General features: G+C 38.1%; 1 protein-coding gene across 6 annotated transcripts in view; it reads right to left on the bottom strand.

Moving 5' to 3' along the window:
• TTLL6 (tubulin tyrosine ligase like 6) overlaps window positions 1–24094 on the bottom strand; it is a 157863-nt gene that overhangs the window by 17448 nt on the left and 116321 nt on the right. For 5 of the 6 annotated variants that reach the window (XM_033919652.1, XM_033919653.1, XM_033919650.1 and 2 more), the window contains exon 14: window positions 18679–18891. In XM_033919652.1, coding sequence (XP_033775543.1) covers window positions 18679–18891 — 213 coding nt within the window. Of the gene's footprint in view, window positions 1–8546; window positions 8780–18678; window positions 18892–24094 lie in introns of all 6 variants that reach the window. The other variant, XR_004536897.1, reaches the window with a different exon arrangement.

Below are 24094 nucleotides of genomic sequence, written 5' to 3'. Positions count from 1 at the left end.
ATTCTGTAAACCAGTATTTCTCAACTCGGTCCTGGAGTACCCCCTTGCCAGTCAAGTTTTTAGGATATCCACATTGAATTTGCATAAACTTGATTTGCATACACTGTCTCCATTATATGCAAATGTCTTTCATGCATATTCACTGTGGATATCTTGAAAACCTGACTGGTAAGGGGGTACTCCAGGAATGAGTTGAGAAACACTGCTGTAAACTACCACCTTCTCCTAATAAAACTTACTGAAATTGGAATCACGGGTACCACACTCAGTTGGTTTAATGACATCTTCGAAAAGAAAGAATACATTATCCAGACATATGGAGTCTTCGGTAACAGCTTGAAAGCCTTCTGTGGAGTAACCCAAGGTTCTCTCCTTTTCCTAATACTGTTCAACCTATTTATGAGCTCACTCAGTAACATCATATGCAGATGACATTCTCCTTATTCCCATTACAAACAATCAACTAGATGCGACAAAAAAAAAAATTGTTGATAACATTGACAAGATACAATCATGGGCCAAAATCAACAAACTCAAATTGAATGCAACCAAAACCAAAATCCTCTGGTTCCACACACCACTATAAACAACTCTCAAGAGCACTGTCCTGCCATATGGAGCCAAAATAGACATAGAAAAATCCTCTAAAGTACTGGGTGTTATACTGGATTCCACACTATCTCTTGAACCACAAATCTCTGGAAGAAAACCTTTTATTCCATGAGACAGCTGAGACTCATAAGACCCTACTTCTATGAACGATGCTTCGCCATACTTGTACAAATGCTAATTTTTTCACAGCTTGATTACTGCAACTCCCTGTACGCAGGCATCAACATTATAATAACCCACAAACGACAACTAATCCAAAACGCAGCAATTAGACTTATCTTCAAACTGAAAAAATATGACCCAATCTCCACCTATCTCAAACAGTTGCATTGGCTATGCATCACTACTCAAACGTAAAGATCTCCTGTATGATCTTCCACATCCTACATGCATATTCCACCATGCCACTCAAACTTATTCTCTTCCTTATGGTCCACCTCAACCAGAAATCTCAGTAAGCTTCTGTTGAATTATCCCTCAAGAAAAGGCCTCAAACGTACTTTCAACACTATGTTTATGTATATCATCACAAAGACATGGAACAGCCTCCTAACAACTATCAGATCTGAACAAAATTATCTCACATTCCAGAAGAAACTAAAGACTTAACTCTTCGACACCATAGCCACCACAGAAAACTGTCCTTTGAGTATTCAAGCTGTTCTAACATTACTCATCTTGAAAACATCAAACTCAAATTAGCTCACACCTGTCCCCATTCTTCAAGCATTAAACTTAATATTTTCTTATACTTTTAGCCAATGTAAGTTATTCAAGATACAGAAAATGTGTTCCCAAAGCCTACAACTAGTCAGAACCCAAGTCACCATATTTTGGATCAACTGCAATCTCTTTAATCTCTTCTTGGATAACACAAGACAGTTGAGATTACAATAGTCCAATCTAAATGCTAAAAATGCAAGAATTATTGCTCCAAAACTAGCCTACAAAAATAACAGATGAAAATGTCTTCTGTGAAAGTGTCAGCTCTTAACTGCTGTTGCCATATGCATGTCAGTTGACTGATTAAGATGTGACAGAGACACTCCTCTTTTAATCCAATTACACTGGTTATCAGTAGAGGCAAGAATTAGTTTAAAAATGGCATATATGATGTATACCATTTTTAAAGACTTTATACCTGAGTATTTTATAGATTATTAGTATGTCCTGTTTCCAGGAAAACTAGTTGTCATAGGAATAATTTAATTTTGCATTGTTAAACTGTTAAGGCATTGTATTACAAATTAATAATGAATACCATCTTCAATCAACATGTTTTCTTATAGAATAATTTACCTAAGGATCTTAAATTAACAGAAATTGGAGAAAATTAAAAATGTTTCTATTTGATAGAGTCTTAGGATGATTCTGTAGACTAGATTTGGCTTTAAGATAGTAGAAATAATATAAGACCTTCTGCAGATGAAAACTATGTGAATTATGTGAAATGTAATTTTTTTGTTGGTCCCTAGCCTCTGACTGCAATCCACATTTGGCCATTTACCGGTATTAGGGAGCTGGCAGAATATAAATAAACAGATTGGATTGGAAAATTTACCTTTCTTAGGAAAGAACTTTGAATGTATGCACAAAACCAACCTATTCTAAAATTTTATGTAGGGTAGATCACTCACTAAGATCTCTGACTGTGTGTCAACATAAACATTAGCAGAAATAAGACCTTCCAGATCAGGTACTTCAATGTAAAGAACACAAGAAACTCATAGAGCTATCATTAGATTAGTCATTACCATGCTGAGATCCCAAGATATAGTGTGTTGCTTGTAGGGATGTTTTAATAAAAGAAGCCCCACATGAATCAAACGAAAAAGGTAAAGAAATGAATTTACCTTCTACATTGTGGTGTTTTTTTTCACTTTCTCTGAGACAAAGTATTCAAGCAGTTTTTATGTTAGGTAGAAACAGGGGTCTAGGCCTTTCTGTTATACCAGACAAGAAAAATCCACCATTTAAAATTATAGGACCTTCTAGTAAAGACCCTTCTAGAAGGTGGAATAATTTTAGACATTTTTAGGCAAATCCATGGAATCTCTCAACATCCAGGCGATGAGGGTTAGGATCTAATGCTGGAATGTATTACAGTCCTCCAAATTAAATATAAAACTCCACTGTTAGTTATGCAAATCTGTAAATATATCTTCAAAACAACTTTAAAAAATGAAAGGAAAGAGCCCCAGACTCCCTGTCAGTGTTACTGTGACAACATACAGGAGATTTACAGTATAGGCTTAAAAAACACATTCCAGTATAATCATATTCAAATTTGTGAAGAATATGAAAAATCTAATTTTTACTTCAATATATTATAGCAATCAAACAGCACTTAGCTTCAAAAAAGATTTCAGAAAAACTTCTTCCAAATGCTTATTGCAGTCCCACTGACAGTGGCCAGCATTTCACAATTTGCTGCTTCAGGGTTTAAGACTGTCAAATCTATAAATAACAACAAATCAAAAAAATTAGTTTCAAAATTCTGAAACCTCACTAGAATAAAGCTTAGCATACTCGACCTTTCACAGTTCAAAGAGCTCAGAACGCAAACCTTCCCAAAGATGACAACTGAACTTAAAATGCTCTCAGTAAGCTAACACATGTGATGTCATATTCTTTAAGATACCATATTGTTAACAAATGAAACTTTATCGTAATCGTAACTGTCCATTCAATATTTAAATTCATGCCTTCTGGCGCTTTTCTGCCCAGTATATTGGAAGATTAGGTTCTAACCTTGATAATATTCTTTGTATAGGAATTTGGATACTATGAGGTGATTTACCCCTGGTTGTGAATTGATGACAGAAGAATGTCATCACCATCTTTCAACATGGCCTCCTTCCCCATTGGGCTGTACTCTCACCTTCAGTTTCTACCAAAGCAGTTGATCACCACTATAATACAATAAATCAGAAGGAGAGGAACGGAAATACCTCCCCGACAATACATTTCTGTTCTGCGCAGTAACAAATAAAGTCAAAAATATTAACCTAAGCATTATAACCCTAGGTGAAACCAACAAGTCACCTCTTTGTGTGCAACCAGCATTAACACATCTGGAGCTCTTTTGGGGTTGTTGTTTTTTTTATTAAGGATCTAGTACAGGCTTATCCAACTGGCTTGAAAAGATCACCACCTCCGGACCTACACATCTGTCCAAGGCAGTAAGCAGACAAATTGTGAAATGACAGGATGGGGTGTCCGGATTTCTATACCCTCTTCCAGAAAGAAGATTATCGAGGTAAGAACCTTATCTTCTATTCTGGTGCGAAAGTATAGGAATCTGGACACTAGGTGATGTACCAAAGCAGTATCTTACATCTAGGGCAGGACAGATGAGCCTGCCCGTAAAACCGAGGAACCAAATGCGGTATCTTTGTGTGCCGCTACATCCATTCTGTAGAACTTTATAAAGGTATGGAGAGTAGACCATGTTGCTGCCCTACAGATCTGCTTGGCAGGAACTGCATGTCACTCTGCCCAGGAGAAGCTACCCCCCTGGTAGAGTGGGCTTTCAGCAAGATCAGTGGCTGTTTGCCACAGCCTATATACACTGTCAAAATCACTTAGGAATCCATCTGGAGATAGATGTCTTGGAAGCTGGTCTGCCTCTTCTAGCCTGACTAGTCAGAACAAAAAGATGATCTGAGAGACAAAATTCATTGATCTTTTCCAAATGATGGAGCAAAACTGTTCTAACGTCCAGTGCCTACAATAGGTTATCTTGCTTTGCCGAAACTTGGACTGGAATTTGCGGGAAACATTCAGAAAACCACTTAGCGCCAAGCAGCAGCACCAAAGTGCACTCCTACTCGGTACCGCTCAGTGGCTGAAGCTGGAACTCAAGGCAGCAACCGACCAACCAGGTTAGCAGCGGGGCAGGAGTATGGAAAGCATGCTCTTGCCCGCTACACCTCTGGACCACCAGGGATTCCAGCGGCAGAGGAGGTACAATGGACAAAGCAGGGAGGGGGAACAGGGTGGTGAGCCTGGGAGAGAGGGAGGGAGGGAACTGGGCTGTGCGTAGTGCCTGGCAGGGAGGGGGCTCGGTGCAGAGCTTAACAGGGGAGGGACGGGGTCTGGGTGCAGATCCTGGCAGGGCAGGACACTTGAATATTAAGTGCTCGACTTATATTCAAGTCAACCATTTTTCCTCCTTTTTGGGGGAAAATGGGGGTCTCCACTTATATTCGGATCAACTTACAGTATATTCGAGTATATATAGTACTTGAATGGCAACCATTGAGCCAAAAGTAAAAATGACAGATCATCCTCATCCTTGCCATAGAACATATACATCATCATCTACAAGCTTCATACACTGATTAAATGGATTGTTAACTAGCCATTTCTTTTCATAGGATAACATAATAAGATTAGCCACTGAGGGCACCATAGTGGCACCCATGGCCGCCCCTGATATTAATTTAAATGTTGAATCTAAAAACTGATTGACATTTTTTCTTTTGATAACAGTCATAATAAAGTTTCACTTGTTGACAATAAGGTACTCTAGAGGATATCAATCATAAACCAAAACAAAGACAACCCCCAATACACAAAAAAGTCAAAAAATGACAAACTTCAAAAATATGGGGTGGAATTGTTATTAATCCAAAATCACAACCTCTTCATTATTAAAAAGGAGGTAAAACTGAACCCCTTCTCATTGTTTTTCATATGCACATTAATCAATTTAACAGTGGTGAGACCTCAGATATTCTTAACTCAGCTCATTATAGAACAGCAGAAAGCTGATCTACTTGGTGGGTCTTTATAATCACTGGTCGATCACCACCTCCAACCCGATGTGCGTTCATGCATGCCGGCACCATTAAGGGAAAAATTTCTGCGGCATTTTGGAGCAGTAATCCTGAAGAGGATAAAAATTTAGAGCAATGCAAAAGTGATTGTATGTTAAATGTGGTTGGAACATGGCTGCATATATTTGCTTCACATGATCTCCTGAGGAAGCCAAGGGCAAAACGGGCCCTGTTGGGATCGTGATTGAGCCGAAGCCTTATTCTTATCTGAAGTTAAGTTCCAAATTTACAGTATTTATGAAATATTTATGATATTTATAATTTTAATTTGAAAAAGAAGTTCACATCGGGTTGGAGGTGGTGTTCGACCAGTGATTATAAAGACATCCACCAAGTAGATCAGCTTTCCGCTGTTCTATAATGAGCTGGGTTAAGAATATCTGAGGTCTCACCACTGTTAAATTGATTAATATGCATATGAAAAACGATGAGAAGGTTCAGTTTTACCTCCTTTTTTAATAATGAAGAAGAGGTTGTGATTCTAAAGGACATTACATCATATGCATTAACTTACTCAAAGTATTTTTAAGTTCAGTGGCCATCTTTGGGAGGATTTGAGTTCTGGTTTTGTTTTAACTGTGTGTAAATGTAAAGTGAATATGCTAAGCTTTATTCTAGTGAGGTTTTAGAATTCTGAAACTAATTTTAATTTTTAATTATTTGAAGCTTTGATGACCCTTAATCTCTGAAACAGTGAATTGCAAAACACTGGCCACTATCAGTGGGATTGGTCGGCTAAGTGCTGTTTGATTATTAAAATTTATTGAAGTCATAATTTGATTCTTCACATTTTGAACATGATTGTAGTGGAAGGCTGTCAATGTCTGAAGCTTTTTGCTTCCATTAGTGAAAGTTGTTTTTGAAGATACACCTACAGGTTTTACATATCTGTTTCAGTGGAGTTTTGTATTTGGTTTGCCTTTAGAATTTGACTCCATTTCTTCATAGGAGTTTGAGGATACTATTCATGTATTAGAGTCCCCGAGCCTAATGGGGCTAATGGACATGTTCCACAATGGCGGAAACCAGATCTGTTTCTGTCAATGTGGAGCTATGAAAATCATAGCCTCTGAGTCTCTCTAAGATTTTTAAGGATCTTTTACACTGAAAGCATTGGAGGCTACAGCAGGCCCTTTCACCAATTCAGAAATGAGGCTCTGTGTCCTTTATTCCTGAACAAAATGGAGGGATTTTGCCCCCACTGTTGAAAAATGTCATCTACCACTCCTCTGTTCCAAGACCACTCATGTTGTTCTAGTGTCTAACTAGCTTATCCTCAAAAACATTGTACTTCTTTGTCAGATCTTAATGTCTCTGATAGTTTTCCCATGAGAACTGGCCCGGTGCCACATCCTGAATATTTCTCAACATGAGCATGCTCCTGTGCTTCTCTGCTTGTTCAAGTATTATATTAAATATCATCTGAACTAGAACAATTTTGTTGGTTAAGCAACCTCTTAAAGTTTTTACAGCATTCCAGATTATAGTTTTAGAAAGTTTATCTGATGAAGTTGTTCCTGAGCAGACCATAAACCCTGGATATAGTCATAATAACACAGTAAATGAGCTCGCCAGCCTAGTCTGGTACATCCATTATCAGAACAATTTTTGAAAGAGGAATTCTTTTGCTAGATGATAGATTCAGCCATTAGAAAAGAGAGTTCCTGAAAGACTGAATGAATCAGTCTATGTCCTTTAGTTTTGAGTGGATTGAGTCCACTTTTAAGTGTAGATGAATGATGACCTCCACTGATTCTTCTTTTTCTTTTCAATTTCTCTCACTATGGATGCTAAATTTGTGAAGCTATATCTAGCAAAACTCCTATGAATTCCAATTGGTATAGTGGGCTTAATTTGGATTTAAGATAATTTATGACCAACCTAGTGACTCCAACACCCAGATGGGGATGCTCATTGATTCTGAAACATCCTTTTGAGAAGCACTTCTGAACCAACACATTTTTCACACAGAGAAATGCATGCACTCCCAGTCTGCACTGGTATGTTGCTACTATGGGTATCACAATCCTATTAGGCACTCTATAATATCAACCCACTCAAAGGTATATATCATGCATTATGAAGCAGCTTATAATACTTTTAAAAGACACAAGGGGAATCTCAGAATGCCACTTGTCCGCTGTTGATTACTGCAGTACAGTGTGGCAGCACTCGTCACTGACTCACCCCAAAGTCCCATAGGTCTAGGATGGGATGGAGTCCCCTGTGTTTTTAAATATCAGGAAATACCTGGAATAAAATCCCCACCCTCTTTCTCTAGTGGAACACATTTGACTACCTTGGTCTCCTAGAATGCAGAGAGTTCAACCAAGATATTCTTGGACAGCAATCTGGAGGAATCACGAATAATGTTAATCTGTATCCATTTACTATTATCCTGGGAAAGTATGTGCTTGAGGTTATACTGGATTAATGGTTTCCATAAACCTTAGTCTTCTCTCAATAACATTAATCTCTAGAAAGGTTTGGCTGTACCATCCTGGGTCCAGTCAAGACGTAATCCTTCGTTTAAATTAGGTAGTGCTCTGTGGCTTCTAGATCCTTGATCGTCTGGGACATGAACAAGGGACTTGTTGATGCTGTTCATAAGATCAAGGTGGCTGTGAATAATATCTTTCAGGGAGATAGAAGAATATCCTCAGTGCTCCACTCAGGTCTCAGGTACTTTCTAGATGAGAAGGGTGGCACAGAAGTGGCTGAAAAGAGGATCTGAAGTATAACACAATAGTCTAAGCTGTTTCTTGATCTTATCTCCAAAGAGATTACCTCTTTTGCAGAGTATTTGAGCAAGCCTTTCTTGTACATCATATCTAAGGTCTGATTCTTGCAACCATGAGAGTCTACAAATAGCAATCTTCATTTGTAGAAGCCCTTGAGTCAATTAAAAAAAATAAAAATCAATGTTGACCTGACCAGGTGTTTTCTACATTCCTTTGTTCACCAGTGACCTAAGAGAGGCTCAGCATTCTTGGGGAAGAGACTGATTGGTTAATATTTAAATCCATGTAGTCATTATTTCTTTAAACACCACCTGTGGTGTTTAAATATTTTATAAAGAGATTAGGTTCTTACCTTGCTAATATCTTTTCTAGTAGATAGGCGTGTCATTCTGGGCTGTAGGGTATTCTCTCCATGCTCACAAGCCATGCAGAATGAATCCACGCCAGGTTTTCAGCTCCTCCTCCTTTTCTAGAGGGCTCTGCTGTTCCCTTCAGTTTGTACCAAAGAAGGTGATAGCCCTTATTTAGAAACTCATAAGAAGAAGTGGTATGGGAAGACACTCAGAACAACAAATCTGCTGTACTCTGAAAATATAACAAACATATTAAACATTTACTAAATAACCAGAAAAAGCCATAATATACTGTATCAAAGTCAACCATTCTCATCTGTATGACCTGATTACAATGCATTTCATTTCATTATACTGTATTATTCATGATGTTCCTGATTGATATTTCAACATCTGCATTTTTGTTTAAAATTCTGTTTAAGGGTAGCCACGGATTTGGTATAGAGCCTGCATTTTTGTTTAAAATCCTGTGTTTCAGGGTGGTATAGAGCCTGTATTTCTGACTTACTAGTTTTCAACCACTGTGTCTGCTGATTAGGAGGAGAAGGGTGGGGCTCTGATTTACTACTAAGGTTAATTGCATTATCTTTGGGACAGTGCTGTGAACAAGGCTGCCTTGTGAACTTCTAAAAGCTAAGTTAACTGTGTTGGGTCTGCTGGGAAACAGTGATCATAACGTAATCAAATTTGAGCTGATAACTGGAGTGACGTCGCAAAAGAAATCAACTGTAGAGGCATTTAATTTTCGAAAGGGCGACTATGATAAAATGAGGAAAATTGTAAAAAAGAAGCTAAAAGGATAAATTGCAAAGGGTAGGACTGTAAACCAGTCATGGATGTTATTTATTTATTTTTAATATTCTTTATTCATTTTTTCATCTAACAACAAGTGCAACAAATATTAACAGTTAAACTTATACAATATCACTTGAGTATCTATTCTTAGTAATTTCACAATTAAATATAAAAATAAATAAATATCATGGAATCTCAGACCAGATGCACTGTATTCCACACATTAACAAAGATGGAAAGAAGAGGAAATGAGAGCCAGTATGGTTAAAAGGTAAGCGAAGGAGGCTATTAAACCCAGAAACATCCTTTAAAGAATGGAAAAAGGATCCAAATGAAGAAAATAAGAAGAGTTACAAGAACTGGCAAGTTAGAAGCAAAGCATTGATAAAGAAAGCTAAGAAAGAATATGAAGAGAAGCTTGCCAAAGAGGCAAAATGTCATAGAAACATAGAAAATGACGGCAGAAAAGGGCTATAGCCCACCAAGTCTGCCCATTCCAAATACCCGCCACCCTGATTTCACCTCCTTAGAGATCCCATGTGAATATCCCATCAGAAGCAGAAAACCTGTAAGAGAATCTGTGGGACTGTTAGATAATCAAGAAGCAAAAGGGGCACTCAGGGAGGATAAGGCCATAGCGGTGAGACTGAATTAATTCTTTGCTTCGGTCTTTACAGAAGAAGATGTAAGAGATCTATCTGAACCCAGAAATGGTTTCCAAGGGTGATGATGCAGAGGAACTGAAAGAAATCTCTGTGAATCTGGAAGATGTACTAAGCCAAATCAAGCCAAATTGACAAGTTAAAAAGTGATAAATCACCTTGATCAAATGATATACATCCCAGGGTACTAAAAGAACTCAAACGTGAGATTGCTGACCTGATATTAGTGATCTGTAACCTGTCACTAAAATCTGTAGTACCTGAACATTGGAGGGTAGCCAATGTTACGCCAATTTTTTAAAAGGGTTCCAGTGGAGATCCAGGAAATTACAGACTGGTAAGCCTGACTTTAGTGCAGGGCAAAATGGTGGAAACAATTTAAAAAAAACAAATGTAGACAAACATGACTTAAGGGAACAGAGTCAGCATGGGTTCAGCTGAGGGAGATCTTGCCTCACCAAGTTGCTTGACTTCTTTGAAGGTGTGAATAAACATGTGGATAAAGGTGAGCCGGTTGATGTAGTGTATCTAGATGTTCAGAAAGTTTTTGACAAAGTTCCTCATCAGAGGCTCCTGAGAAAATTAAAGAGTCATAGGATAGGTAGCAAAGTTCAGTTATGGATTAGGAATTGGTTGTCAGATAGAAAATAGGGGGATGGGTTAAATGATAATTTTTCTCAATGGAGGAGAGTAAACAGTGGAGTGCCGCAGGGGTCTGTACTAGGTTCGGTGCTATTTAACTTATTTATACATGATCTGGAAATTGGAATGACAAGTGAGGTGATTAAATTTGCAGATGACATTAAACTGTTCAAAGTTGTTAAAACGCACATAGGTTATGAAAAATTGCAGGCAGACCTTAGGAAATTGGAAGACTGGTTATCCAAGTGGCACATGAAATTTAATGTGGACAAATGCAAAGAAATGCACATTGGGAAGAATAACCCAAATCACAGTTACCAGATGCTAGGGTCCATCTTAGGGGGTTAGTGCCCAAGAAAAGGATCTGGGTGTCATTGTAGACAATACAAAGAAATCTTCCACTCAATGTGTGACGGCAGCCAAAAAAAGTAAACAAGATGCTAGGAATTATTTAAAAAGGGTAGTTAACAAGACTAAAAATGTTATAATGCCTCTGTATCACTCCATGGTGCGACCTCACCTGGAGTATTACGTTCAGTTCTGGTCTCCTTATCTCAAGAAAGATATAGCGGCATTAGAAAAGGTTCAAAGAAGAGAAGCCAAAATGATCAAGGGTATGGAACTCCTCTTGTATGAGGAAAGATTAAAAAGGTTAGGGCTCTTCAGCTTGGAAAAGAGACAGCTAAGGGGAGATATGATTGAAGTCTACAAAATCCTGAGTTGAGTAGAATGGGTACAAGTGGATTGATTTTTCATTCCATCAGAAACTACAGGGGAATACTTTTAAAACTAATAGGAAGAAATAATTTTTCACTCAAGAATAGTTAAGCCCTGGAACACATTGCCAGAGGTTGTGGTAAGAGCAGATAGTGTAGCTGGTTTTAAGAAAGGTTTGGACAATTTTCTGGAGGAAAAGTTCATAGTCTTTTAAGAAAGACATGGGGGAAGCCACTGCTTGCCCTGGATCGGTATCATGGAATGTTGCTACTCTTTGGGTTTTGGCCAGATACTGTTGACCTGGATTGGCCACTGTGAGGATGGGCTACTGGGCTAGATGGACCATTGGTCTGACCCAGTAATGCTATTCTTATGTTTTTATGTTCTGAAGAAAATTTCTCTCAAAAGGATCCAGGGTATGGACATGAGTCCCCTGTGGCACTAAAGAGTGGGTTCTTATCTTCTCAGCCTTCTTGAGAGTGAATCTGACCCACACAGATGGTAATTGGGTTTTGTTTTTATTTTTAAACCTGGAGCCTTCTAATTTGTCTTCTTATTAACTAGATACATAGAGAGAGAAGGCTCCCAGATTCTTATCTGTGTGTCCTTAAGAATCCCGTGAATGGGCACTGTCATACCTTCTTTGGCTGAGAGAGGGGGACAAATTTGAGGAAAAGGACATCAAACATTTCCGTTCCAGGTTTCTCTTTTTCTTAAAGAAAGTAGTATGTTCTTATACTTTCAATTTCTTACTTAATAGGGAGATAAAACTTAATCTTCTGTGACAGAAATAACTATATAATATTATAATCACAGCTATAATCTCTTATTAATAATATTGCTTTCTTTAATTTAATTCATTTTAAATATTATTGTGAAGTGCTCAGACCAGGTAACCCAAAATATAGTGAAGTCACTACAATGAGGTTAACAAGGGGACCATCATCGCCTTCACCTGTCCCCTGCCCTCCCTACGTGACCACGGATAATACAGATCAACTTGATGTACTTATCTGAATAGGGGGGTAGTTGGTTTCGTTAATACTCATTGGTGACTGTGTACCAACAAAATTTGTGTGCTCCGTTAAAATCTTAGAACTATTCGTTCATTCCCCGTCAACGGGGACGGGATTGGAAGAATGAACGAATAGTTCTAAGATTTTAACGGAGCACACAAATTTTGTTGGTACACAGTCACCAATGAGTATTAACGAAACCAACTACCCCCCTATTCAGATAAGTACATCAAGTTGATCTGTATTATCCGTGGTCACGTAGGGAGGGCAGGGGACAGGTGAAGGCGATGATGGTCCCCTTGTTAACCTCATTGTAGTGACTTCACTATATTTTAGGTTACCTGGTCTGAGCACTTCACAATAACATTTAAAATGAATTAAATTAAAGAAAGCAATATTATTAATAAGAGATTATAGCTGTGATTATAATATTATATACTTATACTTTCAATTACATAATTGATGAGGAATAACCTTCCTTGAGAGAAAGAGAGGGAGGGGTCACAATGGTAGTCAGGTCTGACTTTAAGATCCCATAGACTGAGAACCAGAGTAATACTGGAATGTTGGAGACTGAGTGCTTGCATAGAGAGTGGGCAAGCTTCTAGATGACCTTGTAGAAGCTTGGTCCTTTTTTTCCTCTTTGGGATTTACACTCCCATACTCAATGACAACCCAAAGGAATTTCCTCTTCTGAAATACTCTTGTTTGGTCAACAGAGCAGCTAATACCAACTTTCAGACCGTATGGTCCTGCCTTTGAAAGTGGCATTAGATTGCCTTTAGATTAGAAGCATGATTCACATCATAGGTAGGTGCCAGAAATGTAGGCCAGGAAAACCCTGGCCTACATTTCCAGTGTCCACCTTTGCCAGAGGCTCGATACTATACCTGGCACTGAATGATTGACATGCGATTAGCGCCTGCTTTAGGCGGGTGCCGGTTACAGAAACCAGACCTCTGTGTATAAGAGTTCCTGGAAATAGTATTTGGGTGGAGCTGGAGTGGAGTTACAAGTACATGTATCTAGAGCAAGTGAAAATTTGAGCAGGAGCATTTCTGTGCTATTAGGGATGGGTTATTTTATAAATGCACAAAAGCAAGCACTTATGTTGCCTTTATGCAGTAAGCATTTTTAAAGATGCTTTCTTCTGTTATCCATACAGCATTGTAGATCAGCTCAGCTGGTGCCAATGAAGTCAGTGTTTGTGTAAGGAATCAATGCATGAGTCTCTTGAATTTTTCCCTCATTTTACAGACAGTATCCTGCATAAAATTGCCAATATCAATTGTAATGGGACAGAGTCAGCATGGGTTCAGCCAAGAGAGAGCTTGCTTCTCCAATTGGTTTGATTTCTTTGAAGGTGTGAATAAACATGTGGATAAAGGTGTGCCAGTTAATGTAATGTATCTAGATTTTCAAAAAGCTTTGGACAACGTTACTCGTGAGAGACTCCTGCGAAAATCAAAGAGTCATGGGATAGGAGGCAATGTTCTATTGTGGATTAGAAGCTGGTTATTGGACAGAAAACAGAGGGTACGGTTAAATGGCCATTTTTCTCATTGGAGGAGGGTAAATAGTGGAGTGCTGCAGGGATTTATATTGGGACCGGTGCTATTGAACATATTTATAAATAATCTGGAAATTGGGGCTGCAGAAGGTGAGGAGATTTCTGTTTGTGATATTTTCAGTTCACAGGTAGCTGGACGCATTGGAGGCTCTTCGCAGTGTGATCCAAAGATTGATACTAATGCCATTTTTAGCCCAGCATCAATATCTTTTGAGGATGGAACCACTATACTATAATTCTTTGATGTAGAAGGCCGGAACTCAATGATATAATTAGTGCTGATAGCTTAAGATCATAAGAACAGCCTTACTGGGTCAGACCAATGGTCCATCTAGACCAGTTTCCTGTTTCCAAGAGTGGCCAATCTAGGTCACAGTAGCTACAGAGACCCAAATAGCAGCAACATTCCATGCTATCAATCAGGGCAAGCAGTGGCTTCCCCCATGTCTGTTTCAATAGCAGACTATGGACCTTTCCTCCAGGAACTTGTCCAAACCTTCTTAAACCTAGCTATACTAACAGCTGTAACCATATCTTCTGGCGAGGAGTCCCAGAGCTTAACTATTCTTTGAGTAAAAAAAAATATTTCCTATTTGTTTTAAAAATATTCACATGAAATTTCATTGAGTGTCACCTAGTATTTGTGCTATTTGAAAGGGTGAAAGATTAATTCACTTTTACCCTCTCTATACCACTCAGGATTTTGTAGATCTCAATCATATCTCCCTTAGCAATATTCTCTTTTTTTTTCTCATTATTTTTTATTTTCAAATTTTACATAAAGTGTACAAAATATTAAAATACAATTGATAACTTCATAGTATCACTTTTATATCTAATACATTATATATCTAAATTTGATTTTCTCCTTCACCCTCCCCCCACCCTTTTATTACTTTAATATAATATTTTTTAATTTTCAAATTTTACAGAAAGTGTACAACATGTTAGAATACAATTGATGAATATTCAATAACACCTTTATATCTAATACATTATGTTCTAAATAAATTTTATCCCCTCTCCCTCCCCCCACCCTTCTATTACTTTTCATTCCTACATTACATATTGTATAATATATTATAACATATTATGTAGAAATTATTTTCCTTACCCCCCCTCTATGTGTGTCACAAAAAAGATCCTTAAAAGAAGAAAAGAAGAAGAAAAATCCTACTATTTATTCATTAAAGTATTTTGTCAATGGCCCCCATATTTTTATAAATTTAGTATATGTCCCCCTTTGTATTGCTATTGCTCTTTCCATTTTGAATATATGACAAATTGTATTCCACCAAAATGTATAATTTAGGTTGTTATAATTTTTCCAGTTGTTAGTTATATGCTGAATGGCAACCCCTGTCATAATTAATAAAAGCTTGTTATTTTCTGGTGATATTTGACTTTTTTTTCTCATCATCATTCCAAATAATATTGTATCATATGATATTGCAATATGATTTTCCATCAATTTATTAATTTGTGGCCAAATTGAATTCCAAAAACTTTTAATATAGGGACAATGATACAGTAAGTGATCTAAAGTCCCTGGTTCCAGATTACAGTGCCAGCATTTATTTGACTTAGAACTGTCTAATTTTTGCAAACGTGTAGGGGTCCAAAAAGCTCTATGTAATAAAAAGAACCAAGTTTGTCTCATAGATGCTGACACTGTACATCCCATTCTCCAAGACCAAATTAGTGGCCATTGAGATGCATTAATCTGATGTCCAATCTCAATGCTCCAAATATCTCTTAGACCATTTTTTGGTTTTTTATTCAAATATCCAGATATTAATTTATACCACAATGCGGCTTGATGTCCTAGGAAGTCTGCTTGAAAACATAAGAACTTTAAACTATATTGATTATTTAATGTTTTCCATTCAGGGAACCCAACCTGAATGGCCTGCTTCAATTGCAACCATTTAAAACTTTGTGTTTTATTAAGACCAAATCTATGTTGCAATTGTGAAAAATCCAGCAGTTTACCTTCTGAAATAACATCGTCTAGAGATCTAATGCCTGCAATAATCCAGTTCTTCCAAAGGATTTGAGCTCCACCAATTTTGATCTTGGAGTTTATCCATATAGATTGATTAGTTGATTTGTTTATTGGGATAGGTGTTAATTTATCAATAAATCTCAACGTCTTCCAAGTATCCATTAATATTTTATTTTCTCTGTATCTTTTAGGTATGTTAATACTTGTAAATGAACTAAATTTAGGGGAAACATAAGGCGCCATTCTAAATATAACCAATCCGGTGCATTATCCATAAGTTCTGGGAGGATCCAATACATACCCTGACGTAATATTCTCAATCTTATTTACCATCTCTTTCTTAATAATTCCCAACATCCTGTTTGCTTTTTTTGCGGCAGTGCTGACTAATCCAAATCAGGAGTCTTCCCAATGTACATCACTTTGCATTTGTCCACATTAAATTTCATCTGACATTTGGATGCCGAATCTTCCAATTTCCTATGGTCTTCCTGCAATTTTTCATAGTCCTCATATGTTTTGACAACTTTGAATAGTTTTGTGTCATCTACAAATTTAATCACCTCACTTGTCATTCCAATTTGCAGATTATTTATAAATATGTTCAACAGCACCGGTCCCAATATAGATTCCTGCAGCACCCTCCTCAAATGAGAAAAATGGCCATTTAACCGTACCCTCTGTTTTCTTCCAAAAAACAGTTCCTAATCCACAACAGATCATTGTCTCCTATCCCATGACTCTTTGATTTTCTTAGGAGTCTCTCATGAGGAACTTTGTCCAAAGCTTTTTGAAAATCTAGATACACTACGTCAATCGACTCACCTTTATCCACATGTTTATTCATACCTTCAAAGAAGTCAAGCAAATTGGTGAGGCTGAACCCATGTTGACTCTGTCCCATTAAACCATGTTTGTCTACATCAGAGGCTGCAATTCAGTCAGATTTTCAGGATTTTCCCAATGAATTTGCATGAGATCTATTTGCATGTATGCGAATAGATCTCAAACATATTCATTTGGGAAATCCTCAAAACCTGACCTGGTGAGAGCCCAGGTTAGACCCCTCCCCCCAGTCTAAGTATTTTGAAATTTTATTTTTTGTTAATAGTTTCTACTGTTTTGACTGGCACTGGCTTTTGCCTGGCTTACTGGTCTGTAATTCCCCAGATCACTCCTGAAACCCTTTTTATAAATCGGCCTAACACTGGCCACTCTCCAATATTTAGTACTATAGACAATATTAGTCTATAGTACTATAGTATAGTATAGTATAGTACTATAGTATAGTATAGTCTATAGTATAGTTAGTGGAGCTAGAGAGCCCAGTGAAGTATAACAGAGGCAGAGTGGATTCCTTCTACAGCAAAACGTGGCTTTAGGGAAATAACCCCACTGTCTAGAACGTTTCACCTATTGTACTGAAATAAATTTGGCAAGATTACACCATCTTATGGTCAACTTCACTGGCTACCTATGGAAGCCAAAATTTTCTTCAAACTGTTTTGTCTATTATTTAAGATCATTCAGGGAATCCTACATGTTTTCTTTGATCAAAGTCTTGCATTCTAGATATGGGACCCATAACTTCTCAAAGTTAGCATTTCCAACTTCCAAGGGGTTACAATCTAAGAGAATCTTATCCACCCTTTTCTCATATCAGGCAATGAAGCTCTGGAATGCACTGCCTGTACATGTAACCCTTATGACCTACTATGCTTTTCATAGGCTTCTTAAGACTATCTTATTCAAGAAATGTTTAAATTAGTGAATTTTTACCAATGTAGGCTTATATTTTAAATGTTCAGATCAGTATGTATTTCATTATATGTACATCTCGGATTATATTGGTGGCTCTCTTATTTTATGGAATCCCTTCAAACTAGAACTTGGTGCAGGTGGAATATAAGTAAAGGATAACCTAATGTTTTAGTCACATTTAAGGAGAGTAAATTAAAGAGCCATTTTACGTAAGCAAATCACTATTCCCCTGAATAAACATATCTGAATACTGCCTTCACCATAACTTAAATTGGACAAAACAACATGAAAAATCTAGTGTTTTAAGTGGCCCAAAAAAGTTAGTAGAAACGTTGAAATTCCAGAGAATTGCCAATAAAATTGAAGGTAAATTACAAATATTCTGGAATCACCTTCTCCTCCCAGTAGGGCAAAGGGGGTGAGATCTTGTTCTCTTTAGCTTTAAGAAGAGCCTAGGTCTTGATTCAATATATGTAAGCATGAGATTTCCAGTGTAGTGAAACAAAACAGCCAATAAAAGCACAATGCAGATAGCAAGCAAAAATGCAAAAATTGTGAAAAGGTGATTTTGTTATCTCTTGCACCCACACTATTCTAATGCTCCAGCTAATAAGTTTATCCTGCCCCTTCAATGAACATTTCTACAGCCAATGCAGATACATTTCTAAAGGTTCTTGCTGGTATACAGAACGGTGAAGATTGTAGTAGGGAAGATAAGTCTTATTAACTGTTTTACTCAGATTACTTTTGGGGGACAAGAAATACGTTTTATTAAGGACTATGATCTTCTAACATTTGCACAATTCATGGCCTCCCGTAGATCACCTCATGAAAATTATAAGATGACCTTACAGCAATTATTCAGTAAGTATAAGATGGCTGAAATCAATGGACTTTGTCTTTTTTTCAGACATACTGTACAAAGGATCTTTTTTTCAATCGGTAGCATCTTCTCTGTCTTACTTGGTTTTTGGCTTGTCTTTCTATGAGGCAGCTCTCAGGTTCCTGGTAGATGTTATTTGTGGCGTTCACAGCTCGTAGCAATCGGTAGAGCTTTTCCACAATGCCCAGCCCTCGGATAAGGTTCTCTCGCTGCAAAAGGCCTCGGACCCTCTCTGTTTCCTCCTCTTCATCAATGTCAAGTGGTTTCATGATGTCAATTACCATATTCTCCAGCTTCCAAAATAAAAACAAAGTTTTTGTCATGTAGTGGGAAAAACTAGCAGAAAATGGAGATGTTTTCTATTTCCCAGTGTAATACTGGGGATTACTAGCTTTGCAGCATGCCATGGATGAGTCCATGGCTGGATATTATGCTTCCTTCTGCTATAACACTTAGAACAAATAATAGCATAGTTCATCTATTGCAGGTGATGTAATAGTATCCTAGATTTCACCATACATGGTTCTGTAGCACTGGCTAATAGAAGGCATATATATGTGACCCGCTGAGCAAAAAGTTACTGAAAGGGGGGTTACAAATAACAGATAAAGGCTATAAAAGTTTGGGGATGCAAATTTCATTTTCAAAAGTTTTAAGTACTATAGGGTCAGTAGAATGAGACTATATAAATATTTTTCACAGCTTTGTTGATTTTCATGTTCTACAGCCTACAAAGTACAGATAACTAAAGTGAGGTATGTGATTTTGGGGATTAATTGCTTTAAAGATGTAATCAGTTCATACTTTAGGCTGAAATTTCATAGGATTATGTAGCTCATATCCCTCTATCTTAAGGTTATGCCCTGCTTTTGGTACTTCTTCGTTCAGCAGACTACACATGCTCTTTTATTTATGATTCTTCACAAATTCAAATTGAAGATTTGTTTCTCTCTGGAAGCACAGTGCAATAAGTCAAGGGTCTGTATTTAACTCAGCCCTTTGGTGTTTGGTTCGAACTCTTGGGTACATTCAACAATACTTATCATTCAAAACATACGAAGACTCCACATAAAACATTCATTTCCAGAACTGTTGACATCACTTGTACCCAATGCTAAAAATGGAGACAATTATGTTAAAAAAATGACATATTTCCTGCTAGTAAATCAATCTGCTTAATTGACTGAATGTTATGGTCAAAGCCCAACTATCTGCATGTTGACATTGAAGTGTGTTATTGAAAATGATCCTCTGCCTGTGATTTGAAGGCAATGGAAAAAATCACTGACCTAAATGAACTCTCTTTTGCTATATCACCTTAATAATCAAGGAATATTAAAGGATTTACCCCATTCCCCCTTTTACAAAACCGCAAAGTAGTTTTTGAGTGCCTTCACGATGCTCATAGAGTTCCTTTAACCATTGGGAGCAGCGCAGAACATTTTTGGGGTTTTGTAAAAGTGGGAGGGGGGTTAATTGCTAAAATAATTTTCTCTGGGAGACTTCTGGTTTAGTTCATTTTTGTGATAGCTGCCAAACTACTATGCAAATTAGACGCAGCTTTCTAAGAAACAGCAGGTCAAGGCCTTGGTGAACCCACCACAAATCAAGTTTTCACAATGAATATGAATTAAATTAATTTGCATATGTAGAGACCTCCAGTTCTATCAGGTTTGGTGGGTAGACCGCTCTAGTGGTCCTACTAATTGTAATAATGTGTTACCCTGTTTTGCTATCAAGTACTTTCCAGAATTAGGAGGACTGTCTGTATTAGTGAAGTAAGAGTAGAAGAAGACCGCTTTAGAAGGAAAGCCAAATGATATATACACAAGGCCAAAAGTAAGGCTTGCTAAGCCATTGTACCAATACACATTTAAGGATAGGAGTTGCTTAAGTCACTGCACTTCACAATTTCTGCTCTTAGGTTGACTAACTAAGCTCATATTGCAGTACAGGCAGTCCCCAGGGTTAAAAACATCCGACTTGCGTCAGACTCATACTTATGAACCGGGGTCCTGCCTCTCACGTCCTGGCCAACGCGACCCCTCTTCCTCCTTTCCAAATGTGACCCTTCTCCTTCCTTCCGTGTCCCAATGCACCCTTTGTCATCCCTCCCTCTGTTCTGCGTCCCAAATTCATGCCTCCCTCCCTCTGCTGGCCAGCTGCCTCCTCCCAGCTACATTTCTCTTCGCAAAGCCACGAGCTGCCCGCAGCTGACCTGGAAGCCTTCCCTCTGACAGAAGTGTGGCTGGGAGGAGGAAGCTAGCCAGTGGAGATATTGTTTCGGATTTTTTTTCATTTTGTTTCGAAACGAGGTAAACACCCAAGGGAGGGAGGAACGAATTTGGGATGCAGAAGGAAGAACAACAAGGGGTGTGTTGGGACACGGGAGAGTCACGTTGGGACAGAAAGGGAGGAAGAGGCGTGTTAACACATGAAGGGAGAAGCAGGGTCACGTTGGGACAGAAGGAAGGGAGGGAGCACAAATTTTGGACAAAGGATGGAAGGAAGAAAGGAGGGAGGGATCATGAACCTGGGACATAGATTGGAAGAATGAAGGAAGTGAGGGAAAGATGCTGAGTTGGGGAGGGAATAGAAAGGGAGAATTGTTGAGCATAGGTGTCTGAGTGAGAGATGATACACATAGGGAAATGAAGAAAGCAGTGAACTGTTAGGCATAGGGAAGGAGAAATATTGGACATAATGGTGGGAGACGCATGAGGTACAGATGCATGGGGAAGAGAGAGCTGAGAGGAAGAAATGTTGGATGTGGTGGTGGAAAGGGAACAGTGGGATGGATTAAGAACAAAAGTAAGTGTAAACCTTTCTTTTCTTTCTATTTAAATTACAGTACTTTATTCTGCGGACTGTTTCTTTAATGTTTTATAGACCATGTACTGTACAGGATCCAAGTTAAGTAAAAATGGTCAATTCAAGGAGCTTAGAGAAAGAAAGCCAGAATTTTACAGAAAATAATTGACTACAGTCACATCTGAGACCAGTCTTCAGACATTAATTTGAGAAAAGATGGATCCAAGAAGGTCTATGGCTCCTGTCATAATAATAATAATAATAATAATAATAATAACTTTATTCTTCTATACCGCCACAATCTTGCGACTTCTAGGCGGTTTACAATCAAGATAGCTGGACATTCAGCGAAATACAATATGCAGATAATCTTGCGACTTCTAGGCGGTTTACAATCAAGATAGCTGGACATTCAGCAAAATACAATATGCAGATAATCAGAGGAAATACAGAGAGCAGAGACTTTAAGAAAGCAAGAATATAGAAATACAATTTTCTGAGCAAGATTATAAGATGTACATTTTGGTAGGTAATATCCGACAGGACCTGTTTGGAATAAATAACAACGAAAAATTATGATAAGATGAAGATAACAGTTTATATGTATCACAGTACCGTGAAATTCAGGTGGGCTAAGGAGGGGGGGGGGGGTAAAGGTAGGGGGGGCCGTTATTGGGGAGAGAGAGGGGAGAGCGGGTCAATTGTTTAGGTCTTTCAGTGTAGGGACTTGTGGTATTCTGCTGCCATTCAGTGGATGAACATTGTTTTAAATAAGCTGCTGAAGCTGCCTTTAACATCACTTGGTTACTAATTGTCCCTACGCAGTTCCTATATGGGTGAAACATGGCCATGCAAATCATTCTCATATGTTTTTTAGTAGCTGGACCATCATTATGGAACTCGGTTCCAAATTCTATTCATCTGACTTCTGATTTTTTGGCAGTTTGAAAAAGTTTGAAAGCCTATTTTTTTCGATATTTTGTAATTACAGCAGACCCTCAATATTCGCGGGGGTTAGGGACAGAGCTGACCCGCGAATATTGAAATATCGAGGATCTCTTTCAGGGCCTGCTCTGACCCATCCCTGCCTCCCGGACCTTCCCCAGACTTTACCTGGTGGTACAGCGGTGACGCAGGGCAGGATTGATCCAGAGAATGGCCACTAGAATGGTCTCAGGACTTAAAGATATCTCATGAATAACGTCTGACCTGATTGCGCTTATATTCTCTCGAGGAGCGCAGAGAAAGGGGAGACATGATAGAAACATTCAAATACATCACGGGCCGCATTGAAGTGGAGGAAGAAATCTTTTTTCTTAAGGGTCCCATGGTGACAAGAGGGCATCTGCTAAAACTTAAGGGGGGAAAGATTTCATGGTGACACCAGGAAATACTTCTTCACCAAAAGGGTGATTGATCGATGGAATGGTCTTCCACGCCAGGTGGTCGAGGCAAGTAGCGTGCTCGACTTCAAGAGTCGATGGGACAAACAGATGGGGTTGCTACAGAGTTATGTTTAAAAGATGGATTCTCAAGGGAGGGAGGGTTCTTGAGTGGGCAGACTTGTTGGGCCGCCGGCCCTTTTCTGCCGTCATACTCTATGTTTCTATGTCCTACGTTCCTGCCTCGTGCAGAGCCGTCAACAAAATGGCTGTCGCAAATTCACATTGTAGGGAACTCGCGGCAGCCATTTTGATGACGGCTCTGCACAGGGCAGGAGTGCAGGATGATTGATTCTGCCTCGCGTCGCCACTAGACCACCAGGTAAGGTCTGGGGAAGGTCCGGGATGCAGTGTTTTTGTTATTACAAACCACCGGGCAAAAATTGCGAATAACCAAATCCACGGGTACTGAAACAGCAGATTTGGAGGGGGTACTATATTTAGTTTCAATCATTTTGAGGTTTATTTTTTTTGTAATTCTTTATTCTTTTTCATTTCTTACAACAAGTGAAAAATACATATTAAATACAATTATTTCATATCACTTGAATTACATTCAATTACTCTTATAATATAAAGTAAAGAAACCCCTTTTTATCAGTATTCTAGCTCTAAATACATAAAATTTATTTACCCTCCCTAACCCCCTATATATTCTATCCATGGTTCATTTTGAGGTTTAGTTTTAGGACAAACATTATATGTTGTTTTTATTCTGATTGTCAAGTTTTGTTTTAATTATGTATGTAATGCTGTTAGGGTTTTAAATAAATAAATGTCAGGTAACTTTCCTGCAAGGCCCTAGGGCACACCCAACTTATATTTTGGTGTCTTTTAAGGATATTTTGTCTTGGGTTCTTGCTAAGGTATTCTGTTTGGACATTGGTGATGATAAATAAAGCTTCTTTGGCTACATTTTCTTTTTGATCTGCTCTTTTGTGTGCCATTGCAGAATTTATTGCAGATCAAATGCCTAACTTTCATTGAACTATTCTAAAAACCAACAGGTAGTAGGGTTCATAGAACAGATTTGGAAAGCTCTGCTCTAATCATTTTTCTTTCTCTCAAAGGGTACTGATTTTTGGCTTTTAGTATGAAATCTTTTGAGCTGCATTAAACAGAGACGTATAATAAATACATCCAAGGAGCAATTTTCAAATGTATATGGTTAGCTGCAAAGTCCCCATCAGTTCTTTAAGAGTTCATGTGCACTTTTCTCTCTGAGAACCATCTAGGGCAGTGT

The sequence above is a fragment of the Geotrypetes seraphini genome, chromosome 14 (assembly GCF_902459505.1).
Source record: "Geotrypetes seraphini chromosome 14, aGeoSer1.1, whole genome shotgun sequence".
NCBI classification, from domain to species: Eukaryota; Metazoa; Chordata; class Amphibia; order Gymnophiona; family Dermophiidae; genus Geotrypetes; species Geotrypetes seraphini.
This window is presented reverse-complemented; position numbering and strand designations above follow the sequence as displayed.